This window comes from Phyllostomus discolor, chromosome 2, assembly GCF_004126475.2.
Source record: "Phyllostomus discolor isolate MPI-MPIP mPhyDis1 chromosome 2, mPhyDis1.pri.v3, whole genome shotgun sequence".
Classification (NCBI taxonomy): domain Eukaryota; kingdom Metazoa; phylum Chordata; class Mammalia; order Chiroptera; family Phyllostomidae; genus Phyllostomus; species Phyllostomus discolor.
In genome coordinates, this window is record NC_040904.2 from 177,176,555 (window position 1) to 177,199,925 (window position 23,371).

A 23,371-nucleotide genomic window follows, 5' to 3' on the forward strand; every position below is an offset into this window, starting at 1 on the left:
AGATAACAAGTTACACATTAAAAATAAAATGAAATTCAAAAAGTTTTGGAGCAATTCCTATGAAGAAAATTAGAACAGTTTTGCACTCAGAAATTTAAGTCACAAAGGGTAATTACGACTTCCTCAAAGCTTCCCTAGCACTGTCAGCGTCAGACACAGGCAGCCGGTGCGGGTGGAGCACTGATCCCACACGAGGTGGTATCGAGCATGTTCTTTTGACAACAGTAGGATGTGTCATGGACAGGCCCCTCCCCCCCAAAAAATATTTTTAAACCATGTTTGGGGAATACCTAGCAGTACTCAATCTGCTGGTGTTCACAGAGGCAAAATAAACTGATTTGATGAAATATTTATAAAAATGCCTTTTTACTTCCCTTAACTCACAAGATCAGCAGTTCCCACCGTGTGTTCTGTATCGCACAACTGCAGTCAGTCACTGCTTGTTCTCCTGTTCTCAGTCTCAAGTATTCTCAGTTTCTTCTTGAAAATTCAGTTAATAGTAACATTCAGCATCAGATTTTTTTTTTTACCAGAAACATAATTCACTATTTCTTGAGTTTTTGCCACATCCTCTAAATTTCAGCGATTTAAAAATAGGGATGTTGAGTAATTCCTGTCTTTTAACTTTGTCCTCTTTTATTCTTTAAAAGGTCAGTTTCTTACCCTCTAGACATTTTCTAAATGCCTGCTTATTTAATTTTTCTCTGCATTACTCCTCTTGATCTAATAAACACTCCTAAATAACTCCTACTAATTAGAATGTGATTGTCACTAAAAGGAATAAACTTCACACAATTTCTTGTTTTACAAATTCTTTGTTTTTGCAAAAAGAACCACAGATATTTAAGGGGTCTTTGTACAACGAAATAAAGTTAATACGGTTAAGGTTTCTGTGCTTGCTTTTCCCTTCTCCTCACCTGTCTTTCAGCTCACAGGAAGTATTTGCCATCATATTCTTTACTGTTGTTCTTAGAAACACATTTTCATTAAGAATATTGAATTTCCCACTTAAGGGAAACTGTTTTAATACTAAATTATAGATTTTTCAAACCCCACTGCCCTGCTTTTGAGAAAGACAGAAATATTGTGAAAAGTAATTATCTGGTATTTGCTTAAAATGAACCTTTTTGTACTTACATTATGCTGATCTCTGAAGAGCCTTAGTAAAAAATCCATTCAGAGTGTCAGAAAGATTGAATTCCTTGTTGGTGCATGAGTAGAGGAAGTGTTATTTTTTAAGGCTTAGCCAATGAAATGTCTCTAATTTGTTATAAATTTAATTTATAGCCCAGTCAATTGAGCAGCGGCTGATGAAAATGGATCACACTGCAATCCACCCACATCTACTTGATATGAAAATTGGTCAAGGCAAATATGAGCAAGGGTTCTTTCCAAAGTTACAGTCTGACGTTCTGGCAACAGGACCAACGAATAACAAGTAAGCACATTCTTGACTTGAGAAGCTGGTTGAGGCATGATGAGGGTGCAGTGCTCTGCAGCTCTAATGGAGTAGTGCTTGGCCATTAAACATCGTACCTGTCTGATTACTTTTTCCGAAGACCAAATTAATTCATTTGAGATACGGATTGACTCTCTATTTGACTTTTGATTTGATCATGTAAAAAAAAAATCAAACACTAGAGATTTTTCTTTTTTAGGTACTGTGCACTTAGAAATAGCCTATGTTCAATCACTGTGTTTAAATATAATACCGATACTGCCTAATGGAATTTTAAAAGTTGTACTTTCATTATCTGTTTTATTTCACTACCTGTATTAGTTTCCTAGGGCTACCATAAGAAAATACTGCAAACTTGATGACTTTAAAAACAGAAATTGCCCTGACCGGGGGTATGCCTCAGTTGGTTGGGCGTTGTCCCGCAAAGAGAAAGTCACCAGTTCTAATCCCGGTCAGGGCACGTGCCTGGGTTGCAAGTTGGTTCCCCAGTTGGGACACGCATGAGAGGCAACTGATAAGTGTTTCTCACATCGATGTTTCTCTCCCTCTCTCTTCCTCCCTTCCTCTCTCTCTGTAAAATAAGTAAAATCTTTAAAAAATATTTACACATTTCTGGAAGCTATAAATCAAAAATCAAAGTATTGGCAAGGTCATGCTCCCTTTGAAGCTTCTAGGGGAGGACCCTTCCTTGTCCCTTTCCCCTTCTGATAGCCCCAGGCGTTCCTTGGCTTCCAGTAGCATAACCCCAGTCTCTGTATTCCTGTTCATATGACTGTCATCTCTGTGGTGTGTGTCCAGATTTTCCTCTTCTTATAAGGACACCAGTAATGTTGGGATAACTTGATCATATCTGCAAAGGCCCTATTTTTAAATAAGCTCACATTCACAGTATTAGGGTTAAAACTACAACATATCTTTTTGGGGGACACAATTCAACTCACAATACCATCTTTATACTTTTTTAAGTATATAGTGTGAAAATTGCAAAAAAACAAAACAAAACAAAACAAACAAACCTGAAAATAAACTCTATTATTCTTTATGGAAGATGATTCCATTTGGAAAATATCTGAATATAGTTAGAAATGAAAACAGTTATTTGGGTTTAGGGGACTCCTTGATTTTAGGCCAATACAAGTGTTTTATTAACAAGTGTGTAATAAAAAAGGGGGTTTTACAAGAAAAGATGCCAAAAAAGGTTATTAATGGGGAAGACAGTAAGTTAGAAAGAGCTTTGTTTTGAATGGGAAATCAGCATTTCTGGAATTTAGTTCATCCTTAACTACTAACCAACTTAGGAACTTTGGACAAGTTGGAATCACCTTCCTCTCTTCTCATCTGAAAGTAACATTCTACATCCATGATCTTAAGAGAGTCAGAGAAGGAGGAGGAAAGAAGCCGTGCCGTGGCAAAGTAGTGGGCTCAGGAGCCTGAAGGACAGACTGGACACACGGAATGGAAGTGGCACTGAGCCGCCGGAGTGCTCAGAAGGCAAGCGTAGAGTCTTTGACAGCAATGAAAAAAGGTGGAGTTACACCTTTTGACCTAAGTGGCCCAAACTAAATAACTAATACGAAGATTTTTGAAAGATGGCCTTAAGAGTATGATGCTTTGATCTTTCAAATGATCTGCTGAACTACATGTTGCAGAATTTTTGGTACTTAACCCTTTATTTCCCAAGGTGCTTTTAATAAAACAGTGATGAAAAATTTCAATTTTTGTGACTTGAGATTGTGTGGGGTAGAGATTTATAATGATAAATTCTAGACTTTGAAAGAAAAGAAACAGTGATGCGTGTGGTTAATTGGCAAAGTTTCCCCCTCCACTGAAGAGCTGCTCCTACTTTGATAAACACTGAACTTACTATAAGAGATGTTGACTGTTGGGGTTCAGACTTTCCAGGTCAGATACTAGAAACAATGTGCTGTTTCTCAGAAGTGGATGAGAATTTTCCATCATCAACAGTTCAGTCACTATTTCTTATAATTATAAACAATGACCCTGTTTGGATCACTGTGATACAGGTAGGCTATTAATTGTAATAGTGTTTATTTTTTTTATAGCATTAGATTGCTCATTCATTTATTTGGCAAATATTTATGGATCCCCTCCTAAATGTAAGACACGGTCTAGTTCACTGGAAGCCTAGTAATAAACAAAACAACAAAAATTCCTGCTTCTAAGTAGGAAGAAAAAACAAAGAAACTTAATATGTAAAATAAGTAACCTATCAGACAGTGATAAGATTCGTGATGAAAAATAAAGCAAGAAGAGGAAGTAGGGAATGCTCAGGAGCATTTAAATTTAATCTTAAATTTTAAGTCTTACTGCCATATGTTCTTGCCTTTAATCTTATATATAATCTCAAGGTTTTCCATTTGCATACAGAGCCTAAGCATTATATTTTCAGGTAGTTTGTAGTCAGAAAGAAAAAAGATCTCAGAAATAGTTGTAGGGTAAAGGGATTGATAACCATGCCCATATAAATGGTTGATTCACTGTTTGCGTTAATGTGCTTCTTACAAGGCAGAAGTGAATAAGCAGTCTTTAGTGATTGAGCAAACGTGATTATCTTTGGTAAAACTATGCTTAGTAAATGAGGGTTAGCCCTGGCTGTGTGGCTCAGTAGACTGATTACCGGCCTGAGAACCAAAAGGTCATCTATTCAATTCTCTGTCAGGCCACATGCCCGGGTTGTGGGCTGGGTCTCCAGTTGTGGGTGTGGGAGAGGCAACTGACTGATGTTTCTCTCTCTCTCCTTCTCCTTCCCCTCCCTTCTCTAAAAAAATTAAATCTTTTTTTTTTTTATTTTTTTAAAGACTATATTTTATTTATTTTTTAGAGAGGGAAGGGAGGGAGAAAGAGAGAGAGAGAAAAACATCAATGTGCGGTTGCTGGGAGTCATGGCCTACCACACAAGCATGTACCCTGGCTGGGAATCGAACCTGCAACACTTCGGTTCGCAGCCCTCGCTCAATCCACTGAGCTACGCCAGCCAGGCTTAAAAAAAATAAAATCTTCTTAAAAATAAATGAGGCTTCATAATGCAAAGAATAAATTATTGGGTTGGCCAAAAAGTTCTTTTGGGGTTTTTTTTCCTTAAGATGGCTATAATAGTGCTTAGCTGTCTTTAACTTCAATTGAAACAATTTTGTTAGACTGTATTGTGACAGCTATCATATCGGTGTGCATTTTTAAAAGACATTAAAATTGATTAATTTTTGTGTAGCCATTGTAATATTTAAGATGGAAGAAAATAAGCAACATTTTTGGCATATTATCCTTTATTATTTCAAGAAGAGTAAAAATGCAACTGAAGCAAAAAAAAAGATTTGTGCGGTATATGCAGAAGGTGCTATGACTGATCAAACATGTCAGAAGTGGTTTGCAAAGTTTCATGCTGGAGATTTCTTGCTGGTTGATGCTCCATGGCCAGGTAAACCAGTTGAAGTTGACAGCCATTAAATTGATACATTAATTGAGAACAATCATTGTTACATCACACAGGAGATAGCCAACACACTCAGAATATCCAGATCAATAAAGTTATTGATAAAAGTGAAAAATATGTCTTATTTTATGGAAAAAAACTAAACAGACTTTTTGGCCAACTCAGTAATTATTTAATCAGACCAGAAATGTATGCACTTCATAGTAATTTTTTAAGCAGGTGCTCATTTACCTGTTTTGTTTTGTTTTTTAAGTTTTTATGTAACATAGTTAGCATTCCATTTTATTTATTTTCTTAATCCTCAGCTGAGGGCATGCCCACTGATTTTAGAGAGAGAGAAGGGAGGGGAGAGAGAAACACTGATCGGTTACCTCCTTTAACACTCCCCGGGGATCGAACCCACAGCGTTTTGATGTACAGGGTGATGCTCCAACCAAGCCACTCAACCAGGGTACTCATGTACCTGTTTTGACAATAAAATTAGGGCATTTTGTCCCACAGAGTGAATAGTAAGATGCTAGTTATATTATCTAAGTTAATATTTATCCTTTTCTTTACCTAAAGTCTTTTTCGCTTTGTCTGCCAAGGCAAATGCTCTGCTGTATTCTTCTTTTTATTATGTAAACTCTTTAGCTGGTGTTTATATTCTGTTTCACGTTTTTGCTACTTACTTGAACCACTCTACCCAGTAGCCCTAATTTTTTTAAAACCCTGGACAAATTTTACTATGTTACACTGCTCCTAGGCTATTTCCAAGGCCTCCAAGTCTTATACATTTTTTTTTTGCTATTTATATTTTACGCTTCCCCTTTAGTTAGTATGTAACTTTATCAGCTGATGTTGATATTCTGCTTCAGAGCTGTTAAGGAAAAAACATTCGTGACACTTGTTGAAGATGGTCCGACAGGCCGTGGTGATAGGGACCACCACAGTGGGGTTCTGCAGTGGGGAAGAGAGGTTGGACTCAACTCCAAATGTATGATGGTCAAGGAGGAATTTATAGCCAAGGAGCAGAGTGTGGGAGTCAGTGGATGGGAAACCACTACGTGGAAACGTTAGGGGTTAGGGAGAACCTGACTAAACTGACCTAACGGGACTCTTGCTGAAGGCAGGCCAGAGTGGTTCGGCGTCCCCTGGGGCTGGGGAAGGACGAGGGACCAGATCAGATGGGAGAGCTCACGTATCCTGAGGGCGGGGGTTTCTTCTAAACTGACTTAGTAGGGTTCTTAACTAAAACTGAATTTTACAAGGATGTGTACAGGTGGGCCTAGGAGACGGTTCAGGAGGCTGATTGTAGATTGGCCAAGCAAAAGTCTTTGTCAGTGTCTTACTGTGTTTTTTTCTGGGTCTTTTCTGTTTCCCCCGTTTTCTTGATATCCTTTTTACAGTCTTACATCGACCCTCTCTTTGCTTTAGGGACATACCCCAGAATTCCACTTCAGAGATCTCTCACTGGATCTCTCTTTGCACATTTTTCCCCTGATACAAACCTATCTATATCCTTTAAAACAAAACAAAACAAAAAACTATTTTAAAAGAGTCCACTGCTATTTTTCTTGCTACTATTGTTATTATAATTATTTGTGTTCCTCTAGCAGACCGAAATGAGATGATATAGAAGCTTCAGGCCAAAGGCATGTATAAATTATTTAGTAAGAAACAAAAGAAGCAGCTTTCTCATTTTAATAAATAGTCAAGACCTGGGGGATTTTTTTTAAACAGTTAAATATAAAACAAAACATGTTAGTCAAAATGTTTAAATATTGGAAAATGAGAGGGTAAATTTTAAAACCACCCATGATGCCCAAATCATGAGATGTTAACATTTGGTAGGGTTTTTTTCCCATTGTGTGGATCCTGGGGGTGGGGGTGGGGGACGCACGTGTTCACACTTTCTTCTCTTTTATGAAATTAGAATATTTATACAGCATTGTGTCTTGCTTTTTCATTCATTATTGTATCAGGAACACTCTCCTCTATTATTAATATTACTAGAAATTTGATTTTTTTAATGATTATGTGACAGTGTGTTGTATAGCACCCCCTGCTGTTGAATAGTTAGGTTTTTTCGAGCATGTTTACTTAATAACTGCTGGGTGTAAGATCTGCTATTTACTCAAGAGCTTTTTGGAAAAATTATGCATTCAGCATACTTTGGAGTTAAAGATCTGTCCTAATTTCAGGAACATTTATAAGCCAAAATGTGTCTTGGAATAAAGGAAACACAAAATCTGTTGCTGCATATTTGCCATGATGAACATCTGTAAACCTGAATGTCAGACTGCATCTGTGATTTTTTAAGATTTTATTTTTTTATTTTTAGAGATAGGGAAGGAAAGGAAGAAGAAAGGGAGAGAAACATCAGTGTGAGAGAAACATTGATCAGTTGCTTCTTGTATGTGCCCCGAATGGGGACTGAACTCGCAACCCAGGCATGTACCCTGACAAGGAATCAAACTGTGACCTTTTGGTTTGCAGGATGACCCCAAACCAACTGAGCCACACAGGCCAGGGCAGCATCTGTGATTATTTTTTTAAGGTGTATTTATAGAAGAGTCAGGTGACATCATAGATTATGCCAATAAAGTATCTGACAGACATGTTACAAGCCTTTCAAGAGTTTATATTAGAGAGGATTTTATAGAAAGTGGAGGTAAGAATAACTATGATAAGTAGCACTACAATTGGGAAGTATAAAACAGGTGGCTAATTTGGATTTGGAAGAATCACAGAACACCTTGTGTGTGCTGTCCAAGCTATCTGAAAGTGGAATAGAAGTTGGGAGAAGACTTCATGGAAAGGGCTCAACTGTGAGAGAGCTTAACCCATTGGAGACGCTGAGGCAGTTGACACTAGCTGGAGTTTCAAGGAGTGATCAGCAGCGCTAAATGCAACAGAGAGTTTGAGTAAGCCAAGAATTGAATGAATAATAGCTGTAGCATGTGGCAGGTAGGGGTGCCAGTGGCTTCATCAAGAGCATTTTCATGAGATAAACTGAAATCCAAAGGTAAATAAGTAGAGGCCTTACATCTACACTTTTCACTTTCAGAATTTTACATGAGAAGAGTAAAGGAGTTTAGACATAACTATATAAAGTCAAGAGAGACACCAGCCTGCCTGTAAGATGAAAGGAAATATTTAGTTGGGAAAGAAGAATTGGAAAGACAGCAAAGGAGGTGACCAGTAGAGCAGGCTGAAGAAAGCAAGGGAGAACTGGTCAGGGATCCAGGTGGAATGAACAGTTTTGAGCCCTGGCCAGTGTGTTTCATACTTTGGGATTAGAAGAATGGTGAGGTGTCTGTGTGTGTACATCATTAAGGGCAAGAGGAAGGAGGCAAGGTAGGTCATCATTTGAGTGGAGGTACTTGAAGTGAAAGATGCGGAATAGTCTTTGCGGGAATTGGGAGATTCGATAAAGGGTGGGTGAAGTGATTTGTCGGCAGTCGAGTGAAATCAAGAACTAACCCTCATGGGTATGAGGATGAGGAAGGCAGAGGGTCGAATCCATCCAGGGTTTTGAGCTCTGTTGGACAAGCAGGATGGGAAGGAGAGGATCATTACAGAGAGGATAGTATGTATTTTTTAACCTCAGTTTTTTTAAAAAAGTATTGATTGTGGTGATGATTATGTATCTCTGAATATACTAAACACCCTTGAATTACATGGTTTAAGTGGGTGATTGTAAATTACATCTCAGTAAAGCTGTCACGTATTTAATAAAGAAAAGGCAAGTATTGTCAGTCTTTTGTTTTGAACAGTTCCTTCATTCTATTTTAAAGGTAAGTGACTGCATTTTTTTGGTTGGTTGGTTTTCACCTACCCCTTCTATTTTTTCAGCCGCTGGGTAAGTCGGAGCGCCACCACACAGCGCAGGAAAGACCGCCTGCGCCAGCACCCGGACCACGTGGGCCTGGACAGCGACGTGAGGGAGGTAAGTGCGGCCCGGCTGGGAAGCCCGGAAGCGGGAGCCCGGATGCGGGAGCCCTCACGGAGGCTCACTCAGCCCGAAGGGGTCATGGTCGTGTGGGCCCTTTCCCGTTCTTTTAAAAAACCGTCCCGTCATATTTTAAGAGTCGTCCTTTTGTACTGACCTACAGCAGAAAACACCTTTTTTTCCATTTTTGTAATTTCAGTACATCTAAAACAAGTCTCCCTGTGTATCACGATTACAAGGTCAAGTTTAAGATAAATCTTTGGTCAATATGTCTCCTGTGGGGAAAAAAATTTATAAGAAGCATAGACATTATTTCAAGCATAATTTAAACTTAATAAGTTGAGATGTACTTGCCTGTATTTTGTCTTTGTCTTGCTGAAACCAGTTTAAAAGTTTCTTAAAGTTATTTTTAAATTAAGATCTCATGCATTATATGTACTACTTGAAAATAAAATAATAATTATATATTGAATAATTTTAAATAAGTTGATTATTTCTTGTGATCAAAAACAAAAAAATGCAATCAGAACCTCTTAACTATTTTCTAAACTCAAATGTGTAGAAGTATGGCAGAAAGCATGATTCCAAATATATATTGCTTCTTGTTGGTGTGTTCATACCTATATGATTTTAAATATTTTCTTAAGAACCAAAGCATAACATACGTAGTTCTTTTTTTTTTTGCGCTACTGTATTTTCTTCTCTCCTTTTTCTTTTGCCGTGACTTTATCATATGCATGCTTGTTCTGCTTGTCTCTTTCCCCCATATCCTTTTCTCTTTTGCTCTTCTGTCGTTGGCCTTCTCTGTCCTCTTAGCCTTCCGGGGAACTTTTGGTCTGTCAGAACTCCATGGCATTCTGGGAGTGGGATCAGGGTACACCTCCTCCCGCACGACTTCCCAAAAAGTCCTTCTCTGAGTGCTGCCTGGTATGTTCTTTGCCTGAAGGTGCTTTGCAGATGTTCCTGAATCTTGTCTTTGGTGTTCCTTGACTTATCCACACGTGTGAGTGCACATAGCTCCAGAATGCCTCACACCACCCCGTGACGCAAACTCTCAGCCTCTCCCTTTTGCTCTTCACTTCCTCTTGTGTTTGGTATCTTTTTGTGGTGGTGTGTGCTGACACAATAATTCTGTACTGTTGGCAGGTAAAATGGATCATTCCAATTCCTGATCAGTGGGATTGGTAGGGGGATGGAGAACAGATTTAGCAAATTATTTTCCTTCCAAAGGGATATATATTAAATATTCAAGCTCACTTTTATGTAAGCATTTCACAGAAGTGATTTATTTTCAGTCAGCTTTTTGGTTAGGTTTTATCTCCACAGCATTTTAGTTTATTTACCCTTTCTGGTCTGTATTTTATCAGGTCATCAATACAGAATATTAGTGCTAAGAGGAACCTTTGAGATCATCTTGTGTAACTTGACATGATTTCACTGACTTGTGAAATCCCCAAGAGACTTGTCCAAAGATAGAAGGATGCACAAAGGCAGAGCCAGGCCTACAGCCCAGGACTCCTGACTTCCAGGCCTGTCCTCTTCCCAGTAACCCCGCACACCAGGTGGCTCTAAACTGCTTCTGAGGGCAAGAGACTATTGGTTGTATTTTGTTCCTATCATGATATTAGCATAAATGTACTTACTTTTATAATGGTCTTCTCTTCACAACCTCAGTGCCAGTTAGAAGAACAAAATGTTTAATAGAAAATTCAGAGAGAGCCTGTACTGAGGAGTAGTTAGTTCAGTGATTGTTAATTAGTAGGATATATTTTCATAGGTGTTTCCTAGTGGTTTGTTGCTTTTGACTTTGACAGAAATGAAGAAGAGGAAATTAGCCCTGGCTAGTGTAGCTCAGTAGATTGAGCACCAGACTACAAAGCAGAGGGTTGGTGGTTCAATTCCCAGTCAGGGCACATGCCTGGGTTGTAGGCCAGGTCCCTAGTAGTGGTGTGTTAGAGGCAACCACACATTGATGTTTCTCTCCCTCTCTTTCTCCCTCCCTTCCCCTCTCTCTGAAAGTAAATAAATCTTTAAAAAAAAGAAAAGGAAAGAAAAAATGGAAAACCTTTAAAAAAAAAGAAAAGCAAATTAGAAATCGCAGAACAAAGCTAAGGTGACTTCCCTCTGCAGTGAAATGGCTTTATTATAAAACCCTTTCTTGGGAAAGATTTTTCTTTCTTCTCTATTTTCATTTAAAAATATACCTTTTCCCCCAGCTGTCCTAAAGAAAATTGTATTTTTCTCCTCCCTTGGTTTTGCAGTATACACAAGCAACCTTACTTCTTGCTGTGAGGAAGGGCCTGTGTTGCCTTGCCTGTCCTTTCTGTGCATGTCCCTGGGATGTCGCTCATTCTGTGCTCCTGCAGAGCTGCTCAGAAGGAGACGTGACACGTGGTCCCTGTGGAGTTCAGTCTTGGCTGCTGACTCTCCCGGCCGCATAGGTATAGGGCTGGGTGCTCAGTGTTTACGGCCACTCAAAGCACAGCCCATTCTAACTTGTTCTCGTTTATGTAATAGGACATAAACTTTAAAGAGGGCTTACTTGTTAGTGCAATTAGTGAGTTGTCCTCCGTGCCCTCTTGCCTGACCTCACGCTTTCCCTTCCAGGCAGCATTTCTTCCTAAGCCAAGTTCGACACTTAACTCTTCTTGAGAATGAGTCTTGTAGTGGTTCCCTCTGTATCTGCAAAAGTCCTAGAGACAGAGGAACTGAGGGTTGGAAATAGAACCTTATTAGCACTCAGCAGTTAGCATTTGTTTTTTATCAACTTTTTGTCTCTGATTTGTAATATTCCAAGTAACATTAGTACAACCTGAAATAATAGAAGTCTCAGATAATTCTCACATAGGGTCCCTGCCTCTGTCTCAGGTTAGTGTTGCTGACACTTCATTTCCTGCTTTTATTTACTTGAACACTAACCTTGGGGATATTTCAATGGACCTGTTTTAGTTTTCCTCGTAGTGATCGTTTTCTCTCATTCTCAGTTTTCCCTCTTTGTTTGAGCCTCTAAAAAGGATTTGAAGCAGAAAGAGGCATGCGCAAGTTTACGGGCACTGAATGCTTGTGGAGTTTGTTTGGTTTGTAAATCTGTCCTTAAAATGATTACACTGGAATAGAAACAGATTATTTCGTTAATTTGGCATTTTGTCAGGAGAGTTGGGGAGCAGCAGTAAACTAATTAGCTGAATCCCTAATCAGTGGAGTTTTAAAAAAATTGTACCAGATTTGGCAGAGGGGAAATGTATTAAATGTACGAATACCCTTTTATTTAAAGAATGCAAAGAATTTTACACATCTTCACTTACAATTTCAAATTCTCCTCTTAAGATAGCAAGATGGATTTCACATATGTGTCTGTGGGAGGACGCGCTGGCTTGCAGTCTCTCCAACAAACTGCTAGTTTTACTATATAATTTAGAGTCGTTATTCTCTAAAAATTGTTCTGAGATACTTGGACTTCTGGGGGGTTCTGTTCTGTGGTCCTGATGCAAACAGAAACTACCTGAATGAGCTTTTGCAGGTGGCATAGAAAGAGACAGCAGGTGTCCTGTGCAAATCACATGTAGTGCTATTTTTTCCCCCTGAACATTCACGAACCAAAGAGCTCAAGCACAGCGCACTGGGTTTCTGTGCTGCTGCCTGAGCCATCACGAGTAATGGGACATTTTCACTTCCTCTTTATTGTGGAAGAAAGCAGAGAGGGGATGTAGTGAACATCACAGAGGCCTCCTGCATGTGCAGCACATGATACTTTGAGAGTGATCTCAGAGCCTTTCTTATGAGGTGGCTGGGCATGTTTTATGCGCATTTTATAAAGAAGCAGATGCACCTGAGGTCATAAAATTAGTTGTGCCCAGATCCTAGAGCTCCTGATTTTACTGTTATGACATGATTAGAGGAAAGGGTTGTGTTGATGGCAGTGCCCCAGAGGCTAGAAGTGTGTTAAGTCTCTTGATCTGTGGGGAGAGGTGTGGCGGAAACCAGTGATCTGAGAATCACTGGGTTCCTGCGGGACCTTGGATTTGCAATCCAGACACCAAATATTGTCATTCCAACCATGATCCTGACTAACCACAACCTTGGGCCTTCCCAGTAAAAAGACTAAACTAGTTGAAATGCTGTCTCATTTTGAATGAGTTTTAACCTGCTGGGCTTTCTACATGCTTGTTTTCACAGCAGTTAACAGCTGGGGGGAGAAGGAACGTCCTCTGTCTTTCGGCACACTAAAACTTGAATTCCTGTTGCACATGTACACTTACACCGTTCCTGCACTTGTTTGCTTAAGGTTGAATCGGTCAGAAGAGTGTCAGATGTCTATGCATTAAAAATGCTCTTTGATTTTTAGAAATACATGCAAGAAGCACGAAGTTTAGGAAAAAACCTGAGGCAACCGAAATTGTCAGACCTCTCTCCCGCAGTGATTGCACAGACCAACTGGAAATTTGTAGAAGGCTTATTAAAGGAATGCAGAATGAAGGTATGTATTGCTCATGGATGCAAGGGGGCAGTGTGCTTCATGCTCACTCCATGTGTGAGGCTGAGATGACCAGAGTCCACCCTCAGTTGAGCCTGTAGCTTCCCTAGAAGCACACAGGGTTTAGGCCCCAATAAACCCTGTGTGCTTTCTCCTGAGGTCGTAAACCTCCATGAGTTCTCCGCTGCCCACAGAATCAGTGACGTGGGAGCCCTGCACAGTTTTGTCACCTTTTCAACAACTGCTGTCTTCCCCTCCAACAGAAACAGATATTAAGCCAGCGAGAAATTGTGTCAGGGATGTTGTCACCTTATGCAAAAGGCAGCACACTTTTTGTATTTGTCTGTGCATCTGTGTGGAATTTTATTCCTGCCCATACATGTGTGAGTGTACACATAAGGAAGGAGATTGCTGGTTCATGTATATTACACACTAGTCTCCCCTCTGATAGGCAGTACAGATTGACAAACCCCGGAACATCATTTTAGCCAACAGTTTTATTCATTTATTTGACAGTCATTTCTTTAGGACCTGTTCTGTGTACTCTATAAAAGCCCTATTTTTAGCATCCACAGATAGGGCTGAATCATAGACTAGGTCTCTGCCTAGGAACTAGATTCTCTGTCACTTTACATTTTACAAGAGCAGCTAAGACTACTGTAAATTAACCTACCTGAAACTTGATTTCCATTTCCTTTCCATTTTTTGGTGCATACTCATGAGCAGACAAGAAATAAAAAAGGAAAGAAAGAAGGAAAAAAATACTGGTTCACGCACAAATTAGAGAGTTCCAAAAAGAAATCAGAGCTGCTGGTTTGTACTGTGTTTTCTGCGGCAGTGCAGAGACTTGAGTACGCCAAGACGAGGGGCAGTGGGGCTAGCTCGGTGGCAAGATAGGGTTTTAGATTCTGACAGCACCTTTTCTAGGCCTGGTGTAATCTCTCAATATTACTCAAGTTAGTAATCTGAAAATTGTCATACGTAAACATTTATGTAAGGACACTTCAGTATCATAATGTCTCTTTAGTGACCCTCTGTTTCTCTGACAAAATAGTAAGCGTATACATAATGTCACTCCAGTTAATTGACCACAGGGATTAAGACACTTTCTGAGGTGACTGGAGATCTGCAGTTAGAAATCGAGACTCGGGAACCCCAGTCCCCGGACCCAGTAATGGACTCGCTGAGTTTTGGCCGCACTGCTGAGATAACACTTGTGGCCACGCGTGATGTTTTCAGACAAAACGCATGCTGGTGGAGAAGATGGGCCACGAAGCAGTGGAGCTGGGCCACGGGGAGGCGAACATAACGGGCTTGGAGGAGAACACCTTGATCGCCAGCCTCTGCGACCTCCTGGAAAGGATATGGAGCCACGGCCTGCAGGTCAAGCAGGTAACCATCGCAGGAGCCCTCAGTGACATGGCTGCTTTAGGAGCCCTGTCGGGAAACATAGCAAGGAGAAAAGAGTATCATAAAAATTAAAGGGTACGTTTCTTTGTCACAGGATGACTAGGAACGCACCACAGGCATTTTAATGCCAGGAAAAGAAAATACAACCCATGATTAGGAGGCGGTTTGGGGCTCTTTCCTGGTAAACAGGAAAGGGTGAAGCAGTACGTTCGCTGCAGAGACTGAGTCCCCTGTAGATTCCATTAAGTGCCTGCTTTTGTCACTGTCCAGCAAAAAAGTCTGTCAGCCAGAAGTAACAGTTCTGTATCATTTTAAGTTGCCTAGTCACTCAGGATGGAAAAATTCAAATGGCTTCTTTGCTTTTGTCGCTCTCATCTCCCTCTCTGTTTTGTTTTTTCCCCAGTTGGGTGTGTATTTCTTCTTTCCCTTTTCTCTTTCTCCTCTTGCCCCACTTTTCTTCCCTCTTTGCCATTCCATCTAATCAAATGTATTTTGCATATGGATGCACACAAATTCATCCTGTGCTGCTAGAGCCTTTTAATTCCATGGCTACTGGTGTCAGCTAATATAGACAGCCCTGAATATATGCAGCTAGGTAACAACCAAGCCGAAGTCAGAAATCTGTGTACCTCTGCTTCTGGCCGCTTGCTTAGTAGCTGCTGCTCCCCAGGCTGTTTGTTGCTAGTCTTCTCTGTGAAGCAGAGTGTGACCCTTGTTACACGGAGAGTCACTACGCGCTCAGGATGTCACACACCTGGACATGGATGAGCTTGGTTCTTCAGCCTTCAAAATGGCCATTTCATCATGAATGTTTTTGATGCAAATTTATTTTTTTTGATGTATTATTTCTTATAAAATGAAAATTCTATATACCTTGTACTTTCAGGGGAAGTCGGCTTTGTGGTCACATTTAATTCAGTTTCAGGATAGAGAAGAGAAACAAGAGCACCTTGCAGAATCACCAGGTGAGAGTTCGTTGGTTTGATTGTTTCTACAGAATTGGCAGAATTGGACCACGTGAAGAATTAATACCATATAGCTTTGTCTCTACCTCTCTCTCAAGCTGAAACTTGCCCCATCTCGTCAGTAGTGGAGTCAAGTACAGGGAGCACAGCACTATTGCTTACTAGCTGTGAGGCCAGGGAAAAGTCACTTGACCTTTTCGATCTTCAGTCTCCCCATTCACAAGACAGGAGAGAGAAATAGTAGCCGTGCCAAGACTGTCATGTTGATCAAATGAAGGGAAAATCAGTTCCTGGCCACGGCCACTGTCTGTGTGGGGTTTTCTCCAGGAACCTCGGTTTCTCTCCACATCCCAAAGATGTGCCTGTGAGGTGAACTGGCCTGTCCGCACTGCCCCAGCGTGAGTGCATGTGGCTGTACGTGCACCTGCGATGGATGGGTGTCCTGTCCGGTGTGGGTTCCCACCTTACTACCCCTTGAGCCGCTGGAAGAGGCTCCAGCCACCTGCCGCCCTGAACCAGAATAAGCAGACTGGAAAATCATCTTGTTTTTTATTAATCTTCCTGAAATCACATATATTTCATTGTTTAATATTAGAAGTGTTTCGGGTCTTTGTTTAGAAGTTTGGTGATATTTTTGTGACCAGAAGTATGCTGTAAGTACTTAACTCTTTATAGCCCATGATGAAAGGGGTTTTGTCAGATATAATTTTGCTTGAAGTTGCAGTTTCTAAGAACTTGCCAATATTAAGTGAGGATTTTCTATATATGCCTTACTCTCACCAGTATTGTGGTGAAGTATATACTGATTTTTTTTCTGAAAGAAAAATTTTATAAACATCCTTAATCTTTCAGGGGGGAAAAATGCATCTATGTCTCCAAAATCTTCGAGTCAGATTTTTTCTTCAGTTTATAATAGGACACTTAAGTTGGAAGTGTCGACTTCTTTAGCTAATTAGACTTATGTGAGGTCCCTAGTCACGCTACCTGCTGTGTATTTTCTCTTTTACAACAAGGAGCTTGATTTTCTGTATGTAAAACAGCCATCTGTTTCACAAAAAGTAGAAGTGACAGTGGAAAGCCTAGTAGAGATAGAATGTTTTATACTGATTTGGAAACCTCTTCTAAAATTGTGGGGTTTTAAAAAAAATGAGAAATGAGTAAGGGGAAAAAAAAGTAGCTAATAAACTGACCACCGGCTTAAGAAATGAAGCCTTGCAAACATGACCGAAGCACTCCGTTTCCACCGCCCTGCTGCTGCTAGAGCACAATACTGCCTACACAGGGCGCCTGTCATTGGAAACCTAGTTTTCAAATGTGTCCAGTGAAACAGCGAGGAATGTGAATTTGGTACTAAGTTGCCCTGGAGCCCCTCTAAACAGAGTATTATGGTTCTAATGTCTCAAAATGTAACTATATTTACAAAGACTGAGACCAAGACCTGTTGAGATCTCAGCTCTCAAACTATCTATAACATTGTGTTCGTAGAAATGGAAGCTTTCAGCCCATAAGACCAAAGTAGCTTACCCTAATTAGAAGAAACAAATTCCTCGGGAAAAACTAGCCATCTTTAGGAGGAAAGGTTGGAAAGCCAAGCTCAGTTATGGCAGGGAGGCGGAAGCCTTTGCCGCAGGTGCCCATGAGGTGTGTGAGAGTGCCCAGCCGGGAGAGCCCGCAGCGCCTGGCCACACCAGCAGCCTCAGGACTTGGGCTGGCCGGCTGGCCTGCGGTCAGTCCCCTGGGGACCAGCGGAACTCTAAAGTCGAGGCTAAGAGACACAGGGTGTGTACAGCCTGGCGCAGCTGCACTCTCAAGTGCTGAAGGGCCAGTGGGACAGAAATGAGTGGGAGCTCACTGTTTCACTGACCCTCGGCAGGGTACGTGTAAGCCCCGCAGCTTTTGAAATCAAATTATTGTCTGTTTGCAGAGAGAGGTTTTATAAATACTGCTCTAACACTTCTGATGATTCAGCCCACGAAATTAGGATTTAAAAATGTAACTGTGAAATATGTGTAAAAACACATAAAAATAAAATATTTCATTATTGAGAAACAATGTGTTCTAATTATATAGAAATGAGCATTGAGTACATTGACTGCTTTTAAATCAGGGTGGTTTGTTTTGTTTTGTTTTTCAAAAAGAAACACTTTTGTTTGCCAACTGTTAGGCTTCCTAATTAATGGCAGTAGACAGACTGCATTTTCACGTTAAGGACAGACCCTCGGAGTCCGTGGAGAGCCACAGCGGGGGTGAGCGCCGGTCCACTGACCGGAGCCGGGAGGAGACCAGGTGACACGCCGGTCCCGTTCCTTCAGAAGCGGCCCTGTCAGGCGCCAGAGACTTTGTAACAGTTGCTGAAAATTGGGAAAGGCCTGTCTCAGCCAGAGGACCATGGCAGGGTAGCCTGTCTTAATTTTTTAACAGACTTTATATTTTAGAGTAGCTCTTCGTTCACAGCAATAATGAGCAGATGATACAGAGACTTCCTATATATCCTCTGCCTCCAATGAGTTGCCTCCCCCATTATCCACATCTCCCACCAAAGTGGTATGTTTCTTCTCCTCCCCGTCCCCCCGCCGCTGCCCCTTTTCTTGAGGGGGAATGATGTGGACACCAGCAGGGTCTCGGCATTATGGATGAGACGAAATAAGTTCACACGGACCACCGAGTCCTGTGGAGGAAAAGGGACAGCACGACTTCTCTCTAAAGGGGAGAGCAAGCCTCGGAGCAACTCCGCCCCCCTCTTCAAGAGGAGAGCACCCCGACCCTTGCCTTGAGAGGCTTTTATTGAATTCATTTTGCATAGGAATACAGGTTGTATACATAAAGCTCATTAATCATTATCAGGCAGTAAGGATCAAATAATAGATAACATACAGAGAACTCTGAGAGCTTATTCTGAGTCAGGGTCAGATAGCTAAAGGACCATAGAACTTTGGGGAACAAATTCACTTCCTGCTGGGACCCTTATCATTTAGTTCAAAGCATTCTAAACAAAGCAGGTTTCACAGGATTTTATGTATTCTTTCTTAGGCCTGATCGCCCTAGGGAACCTACCCTTTCCAACACAGGGTGGCACCCACATCCAGCATTGTTTCAGGCTTAAGGCATTGTTTCAAGCTTAAATCAGGCAGGGGAAGTAAGGCAGCCAAGAGATTAGGAGACTTTTTGCAGACAGAAGGAGGACTCAGGCTGTGCCAAAGCCAAGGGGCAAGGATTCATCACCCCTTTTCTGTAGCCTTCAAGTCCTTCCCTGGGGGCCCTGTGATTGTGCCTGTCTTAGGTTGTCTCTCCCTTGAGAGATCTTACCCATCATTGGCTAACTGATCAAGCATTGGGGGCCAGGCAGGGTGAAGTAAAAGAGGCAGAAGTGGCGCCCCTGCCAGGAAGATAAGTTTTGTCTCCTTAGTGGCTTATGGTCCAAAGGTCGGTCACTCAGCCTTAGACATGGCGGGGTTACAGCTCCTGAGACCAGGCAGGGCAGTTCCCAACAGGGGAGGGGAAGAGAGGGAGAAAGGGACAGAAACATCAATTGGGTACCTTCTGTACACGCCCCTACTGAGGTCCAAACCCACAACCCAGCATGTGCCCTGACCATGAATCAAACTGGCAACCTTTCGGTTTTCAGGATGATGCCCAAACCACTGAGCCACAAGCGCCAGTGCAACGTAGTACATTTCTTACAGTTGATGAACCTGCACCAATACATCATCACCCCAAAATTCATGGTTTACATTAGGCTTCACTTTTGGTGTTGAACTGTGAGTTTAGACAAATCTATAATGACATGTAGCCACCATTATAGTTTCATTCAGAATAGTTTCACTGCCCTAAAAATCCTCTGCCCTCTCTGTCTGTTCATCTCTCCCTCTCCCTTAGCCCCTGACAACCACCGACCCTTTCACTGTCTCCATAGTTTTGCCTTACCCAGAATGTCATACAGTACACAGCCTTTTCAGATGGGCTTCTTGCACTTGGCAATATGCATTGAGGTTCCTCCATGTCTTTCAGACGATCTGAATTGTGACCTAGTCAAGTTTTGACCAAGTCCCTGCACACTGTAGTTTGAAGTCCTGCTGCAGAGACAGGATCTCAGGATGTAACCGATCCTAAGAAAGGGGACTGTTCCTGACATATCACCCAAAGTGTCTACTTTTAAAAATGCTGGCCAGCTTAGACATGGGTGTTCTTAAACCTTGAATCCTTAGCAAGATTCCACTAAACTTTAAATGGATTTTTAAGTCAGTTGGCAAGAGGTAGGGCAGGATGCCCAAAAGGGAAGAAATACTGCTTTTAAGTAGTTATTCTGGATCTAGCCTGAGAATTTTGAGTCATTCTTCAATCATCTGGTCTTAACCCAAATTTTCTATTAATTGCTTACCTCCATCTAGACTGTAGATGACTCTGTAAAAATAATGCACAGCCTCCGCCCTCTGCACACCTGCCTCTCTGCAGCAGCACTGATGCACGCAGGTACCCAGAAGAGATTCCTGTGGCGAAGTGGAAATCCACAACGGTTTTACTGGAGGAGAACGTGGCCTGTTGCATTTACGTATATTGAATTAAGAACAGTAATAGGAGTACACATTTAAATAGTTTATAAATTTCTCTTCTGGAGTAGACTCCACGGAAACCTTAGATTTTACGTCTGTGGATTAAAAGTATGGCTTTCCTTCTTAACTCTTACCTGCCTTCTGCTCACAGCCTTCTGAACTGCTCCCTCCAAAGTCCCTAATAAACTAGGGTGTTAGTTTCCTGGGGCTGCTGTAATAAAGCACCACAAACCAGGTGTCTCAAACAACAGAAGTTTACTGTCCCACGGTTCTGGCAGCCAGAAGTCCAAAATCAAGGTGTCAGCAGGGGCGGTTCCTACTGAGGGCTGTGAAGGAGAATCTGTCCTATGCCTCTCTCCTAGCTTCTGGTAGTCCCAAGAATTGCATGGCCAGTAGATGGCATCCTCCCTGGGTCGTCGCCTGTCCATTTCTCTACACATGTCTGTCTGTGTGTCCAAATTTCCCCTTTTCGTAAGGACACGAGTCATGTTGGACTAGGGCCCATCCCAATGACCTCATCGTAACTTCATCTACAAAGACCCTGTTTCTAAAAGGTTAGATCTGCAGGTACTGGTGGTTAGGACTTCGGCATCCTCTTGGGGGACATAATTCAAACCATAACAACCACTGTTGCCTGCTGCAGTGTCATCACCCAGTACCCCATTAGCAGATTCTCCACGAACCTCTGCGTCCAGCCCTAGTCCCTACCCATCCATTCGGGTGGCCCATTGGGACCTCAGACCCAACAGGTCCTAAGTCAAACTCATCATCTCAGCACATCCCCTCCTGTCCTTATCAGGTCTTCTCTCTCCACCTTGTTTGAAGGCATCAGCCCCCTGCTCTCCATCGAGTTTAGAAACTAGAACGTCATCTGTAATGTACCAGAAGCCCGCTGGACATGCCATCAGGACACCCTGCCCCTTACCAACTTTGAGCCCCAGTTTCTTCATCTGCAAAATGAAGATTAAAAAATTCAGAGGACCGCCCTGGCTGGCGTGGCTCAGTGGGTTGGGTGCGGGCTGCAAACCAGGGCGTCGTGGGTTCGATTCCCAGTCAGGGCACATGCCTGGGTTGCAGGCCAAGGCCCCCAACAACCTGACATTGATGTTTCTCTTTCTCTCTTTTTCCCTCCCTTTCCTCTCTGAAAATAAATAAATAAAATCTTTTTAAAAATTGAAAAAATTCAGAGGGTCGTTATAATTAGGGTAATGTAGACATTTTTATATCCATAGTTAACACCGCTTTTGACTCTTGAGTCTTGCTTACCCTTTACCTCTGGGCGTTGTGAGGTCCTGTGTTTTCCACTGCTGCGTGTGTGCCTCCTCATGGTGCTCACTGGCTGCCACTGTCCGAGTCCATCCACTGGCCTTTGGAAGAACTTCTGGCTCATCTCTCGTCGTCTTTTACATCATCACACTGTCACTCTAGTTAATAACTGAAAACTACTCACGAGCATATCATTTTTTTTCAAATCCCTCCCCTGTCTTTAGGATTCCTGTAAATGTCTAACTTCTTTTTTAAGATTCTACCATCTGGCCCTAAACAGACTCATCTTCCTCAGTGAGTATTTGCTGAGCATGTATGTTGTGTGGGGCCTCTGCTAGGCCCTGTGGGCATTCTAAAAACAGGGTATGACCGAGCGTCAAGAGGCATAGATGAGTAGGATCGTAGGAGTAACAGAATGTTAAATTGTGGTAAGTTTACGATAGGTGTTTGGTTTTACAGGTCCTGTTAGAGAGAATGACACCTAATAGTGTACTTAGGGCAGAGAGAATATTCAGGAAAGACTTCAGAGGCAAAATTAAAGCTAAAGTTTATTTATTGAGGGCTTATTTTGTGCCAGACACTATTCTAAGTGCTTTCCATCTATTTGAATAAAGTAGATACTGTTACTGTTCCCAATTTGCAGATGAGCAAACAGACCACAGAATTTAAATCACTCACTCAAAGTCAGTGAGCTGTTAAGTTCCCTCTGCAGGATCTGAAAAAGCCATTTTCTTAACCATGAAGCTGTACTGCTCTCAGTCTGAAGTGATAAAGAGGCTACAAACAAGGAGAAGTATGCAGAGCGCTGAAGGGCAGGCTGAAGACCATCGAATTGCACGAAGACATGAAAGTACGTCGCGTGTTGAAGGAACGTCAATCAGAGAAGGGTGGCTGAATGTATCATCCCGAAACAGGATTCCCAGAACATGCACAGGCCTCTGGATGCTCTTACTATGGATGCTTTTTTAAATGACAGGCTTCTCTCTTACTGAGTCTGTCACTTGTTCTCTGCCCCCAGAGACATGATTCCTTCTTGTTTCCATGTCTCCCTCTAACCACCTTCCTGATTATGGCTTCATCTCTGTTCTCGGGCCTCATGATCTTTAGTTTCCCCTTTTAACCTATTTCTTACCACTCATGCTTCCCTCTTTCATGCTGTCCAGTCGTCTGGAGTGTATTTTACTTTCTTTCAAAAAAAGAGAGATGTGCTTTCCCTAAAAGCACACTCAAGTGCTAGTAGCTTCAGACAGGAAGACTAACACAACACAGTCTTTGGAACAGTTTCCTCAGGTCTTTTACCTCCTGGGTATCAAGATGAACAGGTGTTTCCAGTGACCCATTGAAAACTCCCTCCCAAAACTGCCCTAACAAATGGCCTATTGCCACCCACCTGGTAGAGAAGGCCTCAGGAGAACTGCCTTTAGGCTGGCCTGGCCCCACCAGTATTCATTTGTCCCTGCCAAGTGTCGGCCCAGCCTCTTCCACGAGTGCCAGAACATGCAGATGCTGATACAGCACAGTGTTCCTGTCTGTCTGCCTTCACCACCTGTGTCAGGTAGATGGTGTTCGGATACTACATCCCAGCCCCCCGAAGTAGGGTGGGTCCAAAATCTAAGAAAATGCCATTCAACATACAGCAAAACTCACATCCTAAATTGTGATGTTATCAATAAATGTACAGTGTCCCTTGCACAGCATGGGGGTTAGGGGCACCAGCCCCCCAGTGTAGTCTAAAATCCACACATAACTTGAGTCCCCCAAACTCAACTACTAATAAATTAATAGCCTAATGTTGCCCGGAAGCCTTACCAGTAACAAAAAGGGTCAGTACATACCTGGAGTGCTGTATGTATAATATACAT

General features: G+C 41.8%; 1 protein-coding gene and 1 long non-coding RNA gene across 5 annotated transcripts in view; both read left to right on the forward strand.

The window, feature by feature from the left end:
• Positions 1 to 23,371, forward strand: part of DENND5B (DENN domain containing 5B) — a 168,015-nt gene that overhangs the window by 115,869 nt on the left and 28,775 nt on the right. For 3 of the 4 annotated variants that reach the window (XM_028531886.2, XM_036019193.1, XM_028531887.2), the window contains 5 exons: positions 1,288 to 1,438; positions 8,748 to 8,841; positions 13,190 to 13,321; positions 14,558 to 14,710; positions 15,615 to 15,693. In XM_028531886.2, coding sequence (XP_028387687.1) covers positions 1,288 to 1,438; positions 8,748 to 8,841; positions 13,190 to 13,321; positions 14,558 to 14,710; positions 15,615 to 15,693 — 609 coding nt within the window. Of the gene's footprint in view, positions 1 to 1,287; positions 1,439 to 8,747; positions 8,842 to 9,660; positions 9,772 to 13,189; positions 13,322 to 14,557; positions 14,711 to 15,614; positions 15,694 to 23,371 lie in introns of all 4 variants that reach the window. The other variant, XM_036019194.1, reaches the window with a different exon arrangement.
• On the forward strand, positions 5,678 to 8,218 carry LOC118499110. The gene is made up of 3 exons (XR_004901628.1): positions 5,678 to 6,773; positions 6,937 to 6,939; positions 8,205 to 8,218. It is a non-coding gene; the product is annotated as an uncharacterized LOC118499110 (long non-coding RNA).